At 31.3% G+C, this 17,247-nt stretch overlaps 2 protein-coding genes across 3 annotated transcripts; one reads left to right on the forward strand and one right to left on the reverse strand.

The window, feature by feature from the left end:
• Nucleotides 1-7,768: 7,768 nt before the first annotated feature.
• LOC133677275 (protein MODIFIER OF SNC1 11) lies at nt 7,769-11,147 on the forward strand. 2 transcript variants are annotated; one of them, XM_062099205.1, is made up of 6 exons: nt 7,769-8,188; nt 8,861-8,959; nt 9,072-9,200; nt 9,295-9,352; nt 9,475-9,490; nt 9,762-11,147. In XM_062099205.1, exons 1-6 carry the CDS (start codon nt 7,902-7,904, stop codon nt 9,773-9,775), a joined length of 603 nt encoding a protein of 200 aa, XP_061955189.1. In that variant the 5' UTR covers nt 7,769-7,901; the 3' UTR covers nt 9,776-11,147. The 2 variants fall into 2 exon arrangements, with proteins under 2 accessions (XP_061955189.1, XP_061955187.1); XM_062099203.1 differs by having other exon boundaries at nt 7,771-8,188; nt 9,475-9,540.
• A 2,870-nt stretch (nt 11,148-14,017) lies between these two features.
• Nucleotides 14,018-17,247, reverse strand: LOC133676822 (probable protein phosphatase 2C 38). The gene is made up of 4 exons (XM_062098574.1): nt 16,215-17,247; nt 15,319-15,686; nt 14,760-14,996; nt 14,018-14,376 (listed from the first exon to the last, which is right to left on the reverse strand). Exons 1-4 carry the CDS (start codon nt 16,492-16,494, stop codon nt 14,137-14,139), a joined length of 1,125 nt encoding a protein of 374 aa, XP_061954558.1. The 5' UTR covers nt 16,495-17,247; the 3' UTR covers nt 14,018-14,136.

Genomic DNA, 17,247 nt, shown 5'->3' on the forward strand with positions numbered 1-17,247 from the left:
TCTACTTAGGGATGTAGAGAGATGAATACTCTTGATTTTAATATTTTATGTTAATGGTTACGGGAAAGAAAACAAACTAAGTATTAAGGACCAATAGGGGGCTTAGAAAGATCATCAATTTTACATCTATCTGGCTCGATGAGATGCTAAGTCTAGGGATGTCGGGTTTGACAGTCTACTAAATCCATGTGTAATTGGGTCAGTGCATTGATGAGCCTAGAGATATTGAATTTGGCAGTTCATTGAACCCACATGTACTTGGGCTTAGCGTGTAATTAAGCTAAATGATGTTGGGTCTGACAACTCTTCGGACTCACATGTATTTGGGTTTCATGTGTAGCTGAGACTAGAGATGTTGGATCCTTTTTAAAACATGAATTTTAGGTAGAAATGTGTATAAAACACAATAATCCATCAATAACCCTCCAAGTCTTTGTGTATTTAATACACAAAGACTTTGAAAAGGTATCAGCTTTAATGAAAGTCTTTTTACTTGATTTGTTTTTCCCATTAATAAAATATCATTTACCTTCCCCATGAGATTTGTCTTTGCAAAATTGTTGGGGTTTTTTGTGACCATGTGTTTTGTCTTTATTTGAAGGAGATGACAAGTTGATCTATTTTCTTTAAAAGGGGGTGTTCATTAGGAAACAAAACGACGACGTGCATTTAATGCAACAATTAAATAGACTTATGGAGATCTGAGATGATATGAAAGGTCATTCATCCAATAGTGATGGTAAAAGGTTGTTTCTTTTATAACCCTAGTTGTTTTTGCTTATATCTTTTCTTTTACTTTCACTTTTTATAATTTCTGAAAAACAGTTTTACTGAAAATCCCGAGCCACCTTTGTCTTAATCTGTTAAGAAACTCTCATTCTAGGTATTTCCCACCAAAAGCTTCTTTTTTTTCTTTTTTACTCTGAACAGAAATGGATTTGAAAAGGCTCGAACCTATCCCTAAAAATAAAGATGTTGTTGCCTTTGAAGAGGAGTTAAGGTTTCAACTTGAGACCAAAGGAAAAGGTAAGGGCAAAGGCCCATCCGACTAGGTCTCAAAACTAGAGAGGGTGGTGAGAGTGTTTACAAATCACCACACCTTTAACGTGGGTGAAATATTCTATTTATAGTTACAAAATTACATGTACAATTAATTGTAATCTTTAAAAGAATGGAAATAATCTTTTAGAATCAATATATAGCTATAATCAAGGATCAATGCTTCTAACAATAGTAAGACTACATTGTCATCAAAATAATTTGTAATTGAATCAATTAGCTTCAACATAATCTGCAATTATATCTTTGACATATTCCTTAATGTTAACACCCTCATCAAGCTAAGTGTGGGATTTGATTGCATGTGAAGCTTAGTACGAAAATAGTAAAAAAAAAGTAATTAACATAAAAGGAGAGGTGGGTTAGAGATAGAAACCCAAAGATCTCACAACAAATGAGTAAGCCAAAGGAGTTCAGCAGTAGTATGTACGAGTGCATGATATTCATATTCACAAATGGAATGAGAAAAAGTTGGTCATTTTTTATCATTCCAAGAAACTAAATTATCACCAAGAAAAATAGAATACCCAGAAGTTGAACAACGAGTATTAGGACAACCAGCCCAGTCGACATCAAAGTAGACAGTGAGAGTTGTAGATGCGGTAGAGCGTTGAAAACTGATGTCAAAATAAAAAGTGTCTTTAACATATCAAAGAATGCATTTGACAACTTGAAAATGGTTAGTAGTGGGAGCATGTAAAAATTGGATGACTGAGTTAACAATATGAGAAATATCTGGTTGCGCGATAATGAAATATTAAAGAGCACCAATAAGAGATCTGTACAAGGTGGGGTCAGAAAATAAAGGATTATTGGCAGAGAGATACTAAGAGACAACCATAAGTGTAGCAACAGGTTTGTTGTCAAGTATCTTAGCTTAACTCAGGGTATCATGCATATATTTGAGTTGGATGAGAAAAAGTTTATCAGTAATAGGTATGGCCTCAAGTCTAAGAAAGTAGTTAAGAGAGCCCAAATCTTTAGTAGAAAACTCAAAATGAAGTTTACAAGTGAAACTCTCAAGAAGAGACATGTTGTTTCCAGTAATAATAATGTCATCAACATAAAGAAATAGATAAATAATAGCAAATTACTTATGAAAAACAAATAAAGAGGTGTCAACACAACTGTAAGTGAACCCAATTCAAATAAAAAAGGAGCTGAACTAGTGAAATCATGCACAAGATGCTTGCTTGAGACTATAAATGAATTTTTTTGACATGAAAGACATGATTAAGGAAGCAAGGATTGACATAGCTAAGAGGTTACTTCAAATAGACATTTTCATTGAGAGTGACATTGATGAAGATATTTTTGGCATCAAGTTGATGAATTGGCCATTGATGGGTGACAACAAGAGAAACAAGAACAATAACAACCTTCATAACAGGATTGAAGGTATCAGTGTAGTCAAGACCAAGTACCTGCGTATAACCCTTTGCGACAAGACGCGCCTTGAGTCTGTCAATGTAGCCATCAAAATGATATTTGGTTCGGAACACCTATTTAGAGCCCACAATATTGGTGTTGGCAGGATGAGGGACCGAGACCCAAGTTTGATTATTTTGCAGAGCTCATATTTCTCAATCATAATAGTAAGCCAGACGAGATTCTTAGCAGCAAATTTGAACCCTTTGTGTTCAGTGGAGGCTAATAGAGCTATAATAAGACTAATAGAGCTATAATAAGACTGGAAAAGCATAAGGCAATATGATTTGCAGGATGACGAGTCCTAAAAATACTAGTTTTAGCACGCGTAACCATTGGATGAGAATTGAGTAGATTTGAACTAGAAGATAACAATTGTGCTGAAGAGTCCGCTGCTATTACATGAAGATGTGAATTAGATGCTGAAATGGATGGATTTGAACTAGAAAATAACAATTGTGCTGAAGAGTCCGCTGCTACTACATGAGGATGTGAATTAGATGCTGAAATGGATGAAAAGGAACTTACAAGGGGGCCAGTGACCTGTTAAAACTCATTACATGGATCAATTTAAATAGCATATAGATTGGTAGAGGACTAGGTAATTATGGAACTCAGGTATTTAGGGGATAGAAATGGAAGTGCAATCGAAGAAATACTTGGTTATAGAAAACTAGAATAGTCTAAAAAGGTGAGGGGCTTAGCTTGAGAGGTAGAGTTGCATGGAAAATATATTAATCAAATTATGCATGACGAGTGATGTAGATCCTAGAAGTAAAAGGATTTAAGCAACAAAAGCCTTTATGAAATGGATTATAACCTAAAAAAATACAAGGAACATTGTGAGGTGAAAATTTATAAGCCATATAATCATGTAAATAAGAATATACTCGACAACCAAAAAGATGAATATTAGCATAATTAGCAGATCTACCAAACAAAATTTCAAGGGGTGACTTACCATCAAGTAGAGGAGTAGGCAAGCAATTGATAGTGTAGGATACAACAGATATGAGATTGTTCTTACTATTAGAGGGCATCTCCCCCTGAAGTTAATAGTACACTTCATTTAGAAAGTCAAATAGAAAAAGTAGTATTAAAACAACTAAAAAGCATGGAGTTTGTTTAATTATTTATATGAATAATGAATTAAATTCATATATTATGTAAGTATTTGTTAACAAATTTGTTTCATAACTTAGTTGATTAAAGTGCGAGAGTTGATTCTTGAGGTTTAGATTCAATTCCTTTGAGGCGAAAATGATCAATGAATGCTAGTATGTATAAGTGGTTAAAGAGACAAACTAAAAAGCTATGGAACTCACCACGCAGGTTATAATTTTGTTCGTTGAATATTTTTTTTTAGTCTTGTTTGTTTTTGTATTTTTAAAATATTATTGAAAAAAATTGAATTTTATTATATTTTTTTCTTTACTTCAAATAAAGTTTTTTAGTGTTTTTAAATCATTTTGATGTGTTGATGTCAAAAATAATTTTTTAAAAATAAAATATATTATTTTGATGTATTTCTAAAAAAAACAACCACTACCATTCTCTCAAACATTTCATAAAAGATCGAGCATGCTTTTTCTCACCCTATCACAGGACTTTAGTTGACGTTAAAAGCCAAGAAAAACACAGACAGTCCATTCTTAATTATTGAAGTCTAAAAGGTACCACATGAACCTGAAACTTATTTCTATATTTATTGTTCACTTCAAGCAAATTAAAAGTGTTTTTTTTTATTTAGCTTTTATAAAAACAAATAAAAGAAGCATAATTTAATATTTTTTATATTTTAAGAATCATTCTTGGAATAATAGAGGAAAATTGCAGGATTTGTCAAATTATTATTTTTTTATTAATTTTTTGTATCATTCAAGGTTGTCAATATTTTTTTTTGTTGTACTTTTGGTTTTTTTTTTAATTTAATTGCATCATTTAATGTTAGGTTTTTATTAAATTTTATTATTCAGTATTGAATTGATTGAAAATAAATTTTCATATTTTTTATCACATAAAAAAAATAATTCAAACCTAATAGAATTCATATAGAGAATCACGAGTTTGACAGGTTGATTAAGGTAAATATGAGTTATTTATTTTTGTTTTCTTTTGATATTTTTTTTTTGACTTGTCTAGCTGACAAGATCATGTTGAGGTAACTTACACGTGATTTAACTTAAAACTCAAGATAAACAAAGGGTTAGGTTAGGAATTTTTCAATTTAAATTGTTATGCTAAGTTTAATAATAATATAAAAAATTACGTATAATCTAGACATTGTTTTTCATACATTCCAAAAACTCTTGGTCAAGGTCGTAGTGATAGAGCGGGCAGTAAGCTAATTTTATTAGTATCAAGATCAATAGTTAGAGTTTTATCATTATGGATTTTTAATATCAAATACATTGGCTTTTTACCCTTCACACCAATCTAGAGCATTCAAGGGAATTTAATAAAATTTTCAAAGTGTTAACCCAAGGTTTGAACCTAGAAAGTTACGAAATGGAGCATATCATTCTAACTATCGTACCATCCTCCTGGGATTTATTCATGATGGTATGATGTAAAATCACAAACCTATATTTAATAAAGGAAACAAATCATTAATGATTGATATTCTTGGCTATATTATCAATTATTACTCCCCATATAAATAATAGTTATAATGATATTTGTTAAAAATCCTTCATCCTATCAATAATGATTTTTTCATAACTTCTATATTTTTAAAAAATATTGGCATAAATCAAGCCTGATTTATTGTTATATGTGTATAGCTTGATTACATGTTTGATTGCGGTTTTAGAGCTAGCTCAACAAAAGTGGACAGACTTTAAGTATGGAGCATAATATTGAACAAGCATGAAAAGAGAATATCTTAAAATATTATTTATTGAAGTGTAAAAGTATTGAGCTTCAAGTGATAAAAAAAACTTGAGTTTAATTCTTGCATTATAATTTTAAAATGGATTAATATATTTGAAGATAATAATAATAATACTCTGTATACTTATTAGAAAAAAATCTTAGAAGAATCATAAGTGCACGCATAAACACATACACCAGAGTCATATGAATCTAGTTGGATAGAGAAACTTAAGGAAAAATGAGGTAAAAAAAAAAATTGACTTGTAAAATTTTAGAACCAATCAAAGTAGTAACAAAACTAACCTAGTAATGCCCAGGACTAGCCAAGTAGAGCCCATACCTAGCTAAGTAGAATTTGTGTAAGATTATACAATATACTAAAGGAGTTTAATGTTTCATTGTTTATCCTTTTACTGTTTATCAAGACACATAGTACAATGAATTAAAACAATATAATGATATAATTGTCATTGCCAAAGAAAATACAGTATACTAAAAGAGTTTAGTGTTTCATTATTTGCTCTTTTATTGTTTATTAAGACACAAAACACTAAGGATTTGAGTAGTGTGATGATGTGGTTGTTATTGTCAAAAAAACTTATTAGGCATGCAGTTAGGGGTGGAGTTGTTTTTTTCGTGAGATATATTTGGCATTGAAAGAATGATTGGGAACAAAATGGTTCTTTCATGTTTTTTTGGATTTGGCGCTGGGAATGACATGATTGCCAAATACCTAACATTAGGGTTAGACATGTCTACTATATCCTAAGTGCTAGGACCAGACCCACGCGCTTGGGTCTGACATCACACATGGTTGCCAGACCCAAGCAAACATATCTTCATTATTATAAACAAATCGTCACAAAAATATAATTTAACGTTTTAAATCTAAAAATTTATATCATATCTTTTCAATGAAAAAGTTCATGTTTTATATTTATAAATTTGTTATTCCTTCAATAGAAATTTATCTTCTATTATTATTATTATTATTCAAGTAAACTTGGGTCAGACATGTTTGCCAGACCCAAGTAACGTGAGTCGAAAAATTATTTATAAACAAAGTATAAATAATTTATAAATAACAAACCATCACAAAAATTTAATCTAACATTTTAGATTTAAAAATTCAAATCATATCTTCTTACTGAAATAATTCATTTTTTTATGTTTATGAATTTGTAATTCATTCAATAAAAAATATATTTTATGGTAGTTATCGATATAGTTTTTGTTCAAAAGTATTTTTTTATTTAAAAATATATTAAAATAATATTTTTTATTCTTTAAATTTATTTTTAATATTAATATATTAAAATAATTTATAAATATAAAAAATAATTTAAAGCAAAGAAAAAAATATTTTTTTATCTTGGATCTGGCTTAGCCGTCATACTCAAGTCTCTTGAAAGGTAAAAATTAAAAATTATTATTATTGTTATTGTTGTTCTTATTATTATTATTATTATTATTATTATTATTATTAAATTTAAAAAAATATGTTATTATTATTAAAGAAAAACCATAGATTTGATTTGAAGAGCAAAATTAAAAATTATAAGAACTTGGGTCTGACATGTTTAATATTATAAATATTATTATTTTCATTGTTGTTAATATAATTCTTAATACTTTTTTTAAAAAATATTATTAAAATTGAAAAAAATCATATATTTAATTTAAAGGATAAAATTAAAAATTATTATTATTGTTATTATTATTATTATGATTATTAGTATTATTTTTAATAATAACAATCAAATCTATGGTTTTTCTTTAATAGTAATAATATTTTAATAATAATATTATTATTATTAAAAAAACCATAGATTTAATTTTATTTATTTTGGAAAGAGTTTGAGCAACTGTTACTTTTATACAATAAACAACAAATAATTTTCAAGGTCCTTATAAATAACTATAATTTCTATGTATTTTAACATTAATAATGAGCAAGAAAACGTGAAGAAAAGTTTGGAAAATATTTTCTTATCATAAATATTTTTATTGAGATCTTTATTGGTTATATTCTTATTATAATACTATAAGAACTTTAACTTTGTAAAACTTTAGAGTAAAAACATGTCTAAATAAAATAAAAATAAATATACAATCTATAAATTATTAAATATAAAAATAAAATAAATATAGGGTATATAATTGGGTTAAATTAATCGTGTTTCAAAATTCCCAATCTATAATAACTATTTCTTATATTTTTTTTACTGATTATTATTTATATTAACTGATTTTGATAGATTATAATACAAATATTACATCTTTACCAATATTTTTAAACATCCGTACAAAGAAAATAATGTTTTAGACTTTTAGGCCCCAAACCAGTACTTTGACCGGTAATAAAAAAAATTAAAAAATTCAAAGAGAATCTCCCACAAATTTATTACCCCTTATACCCGTTCCTCTTCTTTCACAGGTTCATACTACTACATCTAGCAAAGTAACAAGCATCTTCCAATCCACTCCAAATAGCCGAACCCTCTCTCTTTCTCCAACTTTCACATCTCTTTACTCTCTCAATGGCAACCAAAACAGATAATCCTTCAACCGCCGCCGTTGAAGATAACCCTAGCGAAACCCTAGACACGGCAGTCCTTGATTCTACCAAGCCAGATCGAGGCGAAGATTCTACCAACACCGCATCATCCACCGTTGAGTTAGCTACCGAAGGGCCTAAGAAGGACTCCGAGAACTCAAAGAGCGCTGCACCGGTCACCGACATCGAGAAGAAGATCCGCCGCGCTGAACGTTTTGGAATTACTGTTCAGCTTTCCGAGCAAGAGAAACGCAATTCTCGTGCTGAAAGGTATATAATATATTTTTCTTCGTGTTTTAGGTTTATTAGTTTTCATTTACTATTTTGAACTTTTCAATTAGGGTTTGAATTTCTTTCCTTTCTTTTCGCTTGGATTAGTGGACCTTGATTCAAAGTTACATACATAATACATGATTTAAGTTATTCTGTGTTGTTGTGGATTTTTTTTGGCCCAAAGTTTAGATTACATACGCGTTGTTCTAGTGTTCTTTTGGGAGCTTAACTGGTTTGAAAAGTAGAGGGTATATTATTTTTGGGAATGAAAACCGTAACTTCGCTTCTTTAATGGTCCGAGAGACTGATCTTTGAGTTGTTTAGAAAGGTGTGCATTTGGCTTGATCTGTTATAGTATTTATAATACAAAGTTAATAGTTGGAGTCCATAAAGCAAGTCATGGGGAACTTTGTTTCAACATTTGCATGCATTTGCCACTGCTTCGGCCCTGGTGATTCCAGCATGAGTCTCTGAAGGAGTTTATGCTTTGGTGTGTATGCTTGTGCTTATGTGCAAGTGAAAATGTGTGCGTTTGTGGGAAGGTGTTGTATGGATCAAATGATTTTTTAGGTGCCCATGGGATTTTCCCCATGGAAATGTCTGAAGAACTTGATTTCCTTTTTCTTTTCACTAACTGAAACTTTCATCGGTGAACCTATCATGCTGTAGGTTTGGCACCAGCACCGGCACCGGCTCTACAGCACAGGGGTCAGAGTCAGACTCGGTGAAGAAATCAGAGGAGCTGAAGAGGAAGGCTAGAGCAGAGAGGTGTTATTCCATGTCGCATCCTGGTGTTAAATAGCTTTAGTTGAATTGCCCTTGTTTTTCAGTTTACTGTTCTCACAAGTTAGTCCTAAAACTTATTATTTTGTTTCTTCAGGTTTGGGATTCCTGTACCACCCGCAGCTAGTGATGAGGAGGCAAAGAAGAAATCTCGTCTTGAAAGATTCACACCGGCTGCTAAATCAAATACCCTGGAAGAAGACAAAAGGAAGGCAAGGGCTCTCAGGTATGTTTAACTGCAAACTGCTCTGAGTTGTTCAGAATTTAAAATGCTCGTGATTCATAAGAACCATGACTAACATGCTACTCCATGCTTCCAGGTTCTCACAAAGTTCATCTGGTTCTCTATCCATAAATGGCAAGGGGGATCTTGAGCCAGTGAGACCTTCTTTCTTGGATTACTGCTCCTTTTTATTTGAAAGGATAAATTGTTATTTATATTTATATTATTTCTCAGTACTGAACTTTTTTTGTTTTTTTCTCTTGCTTTCTGCAATCAGAAGGCAGCTATTGCAGGTGAGGCTGGTGGAGGGTCTTGAATTGACATCTCCTTTACTAGTTCTTAGGTATTATTTGAGATTTTATTTTCTAATTTTCAGCCATTAATTTTTTTGAGAGAATAATTGTCAAGTATTTTTTTTAAAAATATGTTTTGCATTGGAAGTTAACCTCGTATTGACTTGAATTGACATTTTATCTGTGATCAGTTGTTGAGTCATGTTTATTTAGGTTTTAATTTTGCTAGTTCACTCAATCTTAATTTTTGTTCTGTTGTTTGTTTTGGCAGGTTTAGTGTTCTAACATGAGATTCTCCTAGTGGTTTCTATCCGCCTTTTCATTTTTCAACAAAAGAACTCCCAGATGCAGCACTCTTCATTCTCAGATAAATCTCTTGAAGGCATTTGACATGATTTTGGCACCTTCTGTTTCATATTAGCTTTTGGTGTTGTTTTCTTGGGGCTTAGAGGAATCAACAGTGCCTTCGAGTGTTCACTTTTCTTGAAATCTTCTAAAAGTATCAGAAGTTCTGAATTTTGAATCTAGGAAAAATGTTAATGTTTTAGCCTATTCAAGGAAAGTATCTAGTGATCTTTTTTCCATTGGACAAATTCTCCGTGACAAGGACATGTCGCTAGTGTCTCATATATTCATGAAGCTGCATTTTCATGATCCAATATTATTAGTATTGACTAGATGCTGTGTGTTGCATTGTGTCATTCATGACCTCGAGATTTCCAACATGTTTCTTACTTCATTAGGAAATGGGGATGATTCTTAGGACTCAATAAGTGATCCAGAGAATGGGCAGTTATGAATAAGATTACATGGGAAGTCTTATTTTGGTTTAGGCATATGTCCGTGGATTGCTATTTGGCAGTCACGGAAGCCTATAACCAAAGCAAACCAACATGGGTAAGTCTGCTCTTTTGAATTGAAACATTTGAGAAAGGCTGCATTCTTTTTTTTGTCATATAAAGCATGCATATGTTTTCATCCTTTTTAGACGCAAGTGAACTAGAATCAGTTATTTTTCTTAAATTTGTTTCCTTTTCATTTATATATTCATCCAATGACCATGCATTAGAACATGTTTACACGAAACTACAAAGTCTTCTGATGTGTAAGATCAGGAGACAGATGCATGCAGTACTTACTGCTGCCATTCAACTGTGGATCATGAGGTGTGTATGTCCAAAACTGTCATATTTGACATTTGGTTTGAACATGTTGAAGGTAAAGTTTTTAGAGTATGTCAGAGAGTTGTGCATACAGGTTGATAGTGGGCTATAAAAGGAAATGTTTTCTAGTTATTGATTCAGAATTTCTGATACTCTTTCTGGTATTTTGAGATCAGTGAACGCTTCAAAGGTGTTATTGATTTTTTAGGCCTCACGATGAATTGCTCTGCAAGGTAGGCTACTGGGAATGGAGGATATCTTGATATTGGGTTGCTGATTTAAGTATGTTTCCTTTTTTAATTTTAGTTTTGAGTATGACATGATTACAAATTGTGTAAACACTGCATCTGAAGTTCTTGTAATTGATGTTGGAAAGACCAGGTAACATGATTGGGAGAATCTGTAGAATATGTTGTTCTTGTTGTTTTCTTCTATTTGTTCCCTTAGTATGTTTGCAACATCTTCTATATATATATTTGGTGGTGATTTCTTTTGCTGGTTGTGAGAAACTATTTCTTACTCCATTTTTTCCATGCATTTTCAAAAGTATAAAAAATTTCCAAAACTATATTCAATCCATTTCATAATTTTCTATTATTTTTATTTATTTATTTATTTATTTTATTATGTGTGACAAGATAAAAAAAAACTGAAAAAATAATAAAAAGAACAAAAAAATAGGGAGTGAAATGGGAGGAAATAAAAGAAAGGACTAGGATGACTGAGAAATAAATAATACAAGAGATCATAATATAAGAGGAAATCATATAAGAAAAATATAAATAGAGAATGTAGACAAAGTTTAATAGATGTTACAGCACATCATTGCCCATATCAAGATATGATTAGTGGAGCACTGGTTGTGGCCTAACAGTGAAAGAGACTTGTTTTTTTTTTTTTTACCAGGGTTAAGTCTCATCGTGTACATTTATTATTTTTACAGTGTTTTATATATTTGCTGGGCTTGCAGGATGTTTAGTGAATCTAGAAATTAATTATGGTACATGTAAGCTGGTCTGAACAACTGTGTTACCAAAAAAGAATGAAAGATATGACCAGTGGAATATATATTTTTTGTATAGCTTAAGTGCTTGGCATTCTAAAAGGGAGGAGATTGAACTCAGGGAGAGCAAGCAGCAACCTTTCTGCAAAGCTTGAACTTGTATTTTACAATATTGAATGAGTTAGCTTAAAACAATACTTCAAAGGGGAGCGACTTTCAGGAATTCTGATGGAATGGCTTTGTATGAGATGGCACTCTTGCTCTAGTTTCTCTGAGTTGCCATATTCTAAATGGTTCTCATTGTAATAGTTCCTCATTATTAAAAAGGTTGATACGCTAAAAGGAAAAAAAAAAAGGAGACAATGATTCCAATAGGTCTAAAGAAGTGCAATAACAGTAACTAAAAAATTAAAAAAAAAAAACTGGGGTTTGTAATGATACTTTATTGGTCAATGAATTACCTTTATTATTTTTATATTATTTTTTGTCATTTTATTTAATCAATTTTATTCTCAAATATTTTTTTATTTTTTGATTTAATACTTTTGTGATCTAATTTCAAGAGATAAAGTTTTAGATTATAATAAAAAGATAAAATTAAAAAAAGAACCGTAGAAAATGAAGAAAATTTGTACACGGTTTCAAACTTCTTACAATTTTTATTTTGATCTGAAAATTTATTTTATTAATTTTTAATTTCTTGATTTAAAAAATAAAATAGAGACTCATTTAAAAATAATGAAAAAAAAAAAGAATTCGTTAGTTAACTAAATTTCAACAACTAAAAAGAAAGATTTTTATGTCAATGGGTCTCTCTTTTTTAGAGGAGTTGAATAATAAAGATAATTTTATTTTTCTCCTAAATATGATTAAGAAAAGTAGATTGGGTTCTATTTGGTTTGTTTTTATTTTTTTAGTGTGATTTTGGAGTGTGTGAGGTTGTTAATGTGGTTTTTTTTAAGGTATCTTTCAAGGAGTTTTTAGATAAAAAAAATTGAAATTTTGGTTTTTGATTTCTAAAATTGAAACCTTTATTTTTTTTTTTTATTAGTGATAAGTCATCTACCACTATAAAAGACCTATCACCTGCCTAAAAAAACAATAGCGGACAAGTTTTCTTTTCTAAGGCCGACCACTCAGTGCTTAACCAATTTTATTATTATTTTAATTGTTACTTGAAATTTTTTTACTTAATACCTGTTTTTTACTTTGCATTAATTTTCTTATTTAAATTTTAATTAATACTCTCTCTAATATTTTAAATCTCTTGTTCATCGTTTTGAAATAGTAGTTATTTTTTTGTTATAATGTTTCAAAGAGATTATTCTAGTTTTTTTTCTAATTTTTTTCTTTTATATGTCATATAAATATTCATGATATATTTATAAAATAAAAACCAATCATGATAAGAAAAATAACCTTTAAGATAAAAAAAACCTCATAAATTAAAAATAAAAGTCATGATTAAATATTTATATACTCATATGTCCTTTTCTTTTAGGAGAAAGATTGACCTTTATTTTAGCTTTTAAATAGTATTAACAACTTTTTTTATATTATCGATTCATTAATTTTTTATTGAAATTTAAATTAATATTTACTTTCTCTCCATTTTTTTTAATTTTTAATTCATCTTATTTAAATATTTTTTATTTTTTATTTATAAAACATTTCAAAGAGATTATTATAATTTATATTTAATTTTTTTCTTTTATATTAGTTATAAATAGAATTTATTTGCATGATGAATTTATAAAAATAAAAATAATTTGTTCTTGTTAAGAAAAAAATAACTTTTAAAATAAAACAATAACAACACATAAATTAGAAAGAAGATTCAAGGCTAAATATTTGCATTGTCAACCTTTCCACTTAAGTTTTTAATTAACATATATATATATATATATATATATATATATATCATTAAGTATATATAACATCTTTGTGTTTCATAATTAAAAAAAATTATGGTATAATAAAACACATCCATAATATTAATACATTCTTCAATTACATTATAGAAATTAACTTGAAATCTTCAATTACATCATAGAAATCTTATATGCAACGTGAACAATATATTTGCAAAAACATGTTTATAATTCTGAATTAAAAAAAATTCATAATATTTTAAAATACATCTACAACATTAATAATTTTTATTATTATATTCAAAATTAACTTGAAATTCTACCCACAACTTCGTGGCGGTGATAAAACGAGTTCATAAACATCTATGATTTAGCTTCATTTTAAACTTGCCCGGTTGCATTTAACTGCAGGTTATGTACTTAACAGATCTGTTTTCAGCCAAAAGTTCCAAAATGTTTTTGGATTGTCAATTGGGGTAACAGCCAGAAATCTTTTGAAGAGTGATGTTCATTGACATTGTGCGCCCCACTTTTTGGGGTCTCAAGAAACAGGATGTCTTTCACAATCTTCCAGCAATAATCTAAAGATGGGGATAGAGAGATCAAACACTAGAATCTTGTCTCTGAGTAAGATATAGTGGCGGCGCTTCCTCCTCTTATCGATAAGGGATGGCCACCGATGGAACTTCTACTGATCAAATGAGAATCTATATACACAACTATGACACTAATATCATCATGAAAATGTCTCCGGACGCCTCGTTCGATCCTTTTCAAATCTGTGTACCTCATCTCTCTTTTCTTTGCAGCTTCCCGAAGGGCAGCTTTGACAAGCATCTTGGCAATTCCCTGCATCGTAGAGATGGAAAAGGAATCAAGTTAATGCTTTGAAACAGCCACACCTTCACTTATGGGCCTATTATGGAAAATTGCAATGATCATGACAGTTCATTATTACAACGCGTTGTTAATTTGGAAATTATAAACTACATACAACGGTGGAAGAAAACAAATGCTGTCTAACTGTAAGAACACCCAATATTGGTTTGTGATGGAAAATCAGAAAAAGCAAGAATCTAGTTAGAGTTACTTCTGGTCAGGAGGCAGAAAATTTGAGGTAATTACAGTTTAAAGACTATGCATCGTTGCTATGTGAACTGCTGGATAAACAGCAGTCAAGATGATTGAACAGGTTTACACATGATGTCATGGGGAGAATGGGATGAGCTTACCTTCCGGGGGAAATTTTGGACAATGTCAACAGCCTCCTGATTGCTAAGATGCTCCCATAGACCATCAGAAGCAAATATGAGGAATCGATCTCCTGGTTGGAGTTTGCGCACTAGTATTTCTGGCTCTGGATTTAGGATTGGCTTGTGGAAAGGTTCGGGCAGTCTAAACTTTGGTTGTAGAGGCTCTCGGTTGAACTCTGACTTCTTAAGATAGGCATCTCCTATGGATCTTGAAACCTGCAAGGATAAATGTCAGCAAATGGAAAATGTTTACCTAAAACTGCTTAACCATTCAGATTGTTAAGTTCTCATGAAAGGAAATAACAGAACATAGTATCCTTCTAGTTACATATTTATGAAACAAAAATTAAATCAATTTTCTAATGAGCACAACGCTACGGATAGCAGAGCATTTTCCCCCTTCTTCATGTGTTTTCCTGAACACGCTGAAACCTCATGCATTGAGCAACACTCAAACCGCATTTTAGCACAAAGTTCAACTGATATAAACCTTCTCCAATCAGTCAGGTGTATAGGAAAGAAAATGCAAGGAAATTACCTGTATGATGCCCTTCACGCGCCAAACTTTGTGCTTCTGCACAACAATCTGTGAATCATTGGGATGCAGACACCGGAGTTCATTTCTCACAGTTTCTATATTAGCATTGTGCTCCGTAGATAATTGTAATGCTGTAACTTCCCTGGTTCCTCTTTCTGCTCTTCCTAAAACCACTCGGGAGTCTCCTGCATTTGCAATATATAACAATCCATTGCATATGACTCCCACCAAACAACATGATCCAACAGATGCCATATGGGGCTTACTAAGCCACTGCTTTTTCACAAGTGAAAGAAAACCCTCTTCTGTAGATGCAAAAGCCTTCTTGATAGTAATTTCCGATACATCTTGTTGCTCAGAAACAATTTCTGCATCACAAACAAACAGAAAGTTAGCAGCATTAAACATCTGCCTATCCAATAGAAAGATAGCTACATCGTGTAGGAAACAGGGCATCTATTACTGATCAATGCTTTAAGCCAGTTGAGAAGTTAAATATAGATTCATACAAAATAGATCCAACAGAAAGAATAACAACTAAACTTTTACAGAAACGAAACATTGATCCTCAGCCCATCCACTTGGTGTGCACATGAGTCCCTTTACCCTTTAAGATTAAAAGTGTGAGGTAAATTAGACCATGAAAAACTATTTCCTACAGCCTGTATGTATGTTCCAAGAAAATGCATCTAGCTTGCGAACATCAGAACTCTTTAAACTTGACCAACCATTCACGCTACCTTCATTAAGACACAATACTACAAGATAACATCATTCACTAGATTTGAGTCATGAGCATGATCTTAAAGAATCAAGCAAACAAAGCATTACTAATTAATTACGAAGTGGTCCAAGCAAATAGTAAAATTAGCAAAACAATTAAGCTGAAAACATACTTTTGAAATTGGAGAAAACGTTGTGGTTGATAAACTTTGAAGCCTCAGTTCCTCCATGTCCATCATATACTCCAACAAAAGTCCCCCGTGGACCTGAATTAGTTGAACTCAAAGGCCCTGATTCTAGTTGGCTTTGATCCTCCATCACGCTATTGGCTTGAATTACAGCCATCGAGAACTCTCCATAAACATGGTTCCCCAAATTCTTGTACCACAACAACCCATCAACCTTCTCAGTGGCATCATCCTCCACACAAGGTCTCCAACAAGGTTTAACCATTTTGAAGAGATCACTTAGACCACAACCACAAGCAACCAACCAACTTTATAATAGTAGTATTACTTACTTCCACATTATCCAAATGAGCCAGGAACCAATATATTCACAAGACTAAATCTGAAATCCAGTTCCTGCTGATGCTCCAATCTTACAGTCCCAGTCTTGAAACTATATAGCCACAGAACTCAAGACACCATTAATAAGTAAATTATCATGTAAAGACCAAAAGGGCATGGGCTAAATTAATTGAAAAGAGTATAACGAGACAAGGAGGCAATTGTTTTTAAGTGAGTTCAGAGAATATAGAGATGTGCTGGTGCCATGTACCTTGAATCTGGGTTAAGTATGTTTGGTTCTTTCATGTATGCCATATTTCAAGAAACAGACTTAGCTGGAAAAGAACACATGGATTTGGTAGTGGCAGAGTTTGGTCTGAAATTAGAGAGATCAAAGGGAGCAATGGATAAGAGACGGGGTTTTTGGAGATTTTTGACAGAAGATCTTCAGTTTTGTTGTCAGATGAGATTCAAGGATGGGAAATAAAGAGATTTTAAATTACAATTCCTGACATTATTGTTTTTTCTATCTTTCACTTGGGTTCTCTACTTCTTCTTTTTTTCTATGGTGGTCTAGTGGTGCTCCCCCCCACAAGGTTTCCCATTCCATGGCCGAGATTCTCAGTTTTCTATTCATTGCAATTCATAAGCAATAACACACTGTTTTAGGTGCTCTTATTGCTCCATTTTAGGCTTC

Source organism: Populus nigra, chromosome 17 (genome assembly GCF_951802175.1).
Source record: "Populus nigra chromosome 17, ddPopNigr1.1, whole genome shotgun sequence".
In the NCBI taxonomy this organism is placed as follows: Eukaryota; Viridiplantae; Streptophyta; class Magnoliopsida; order Malpighiales; family Salicaceae; genus Populus; species Populus nigra.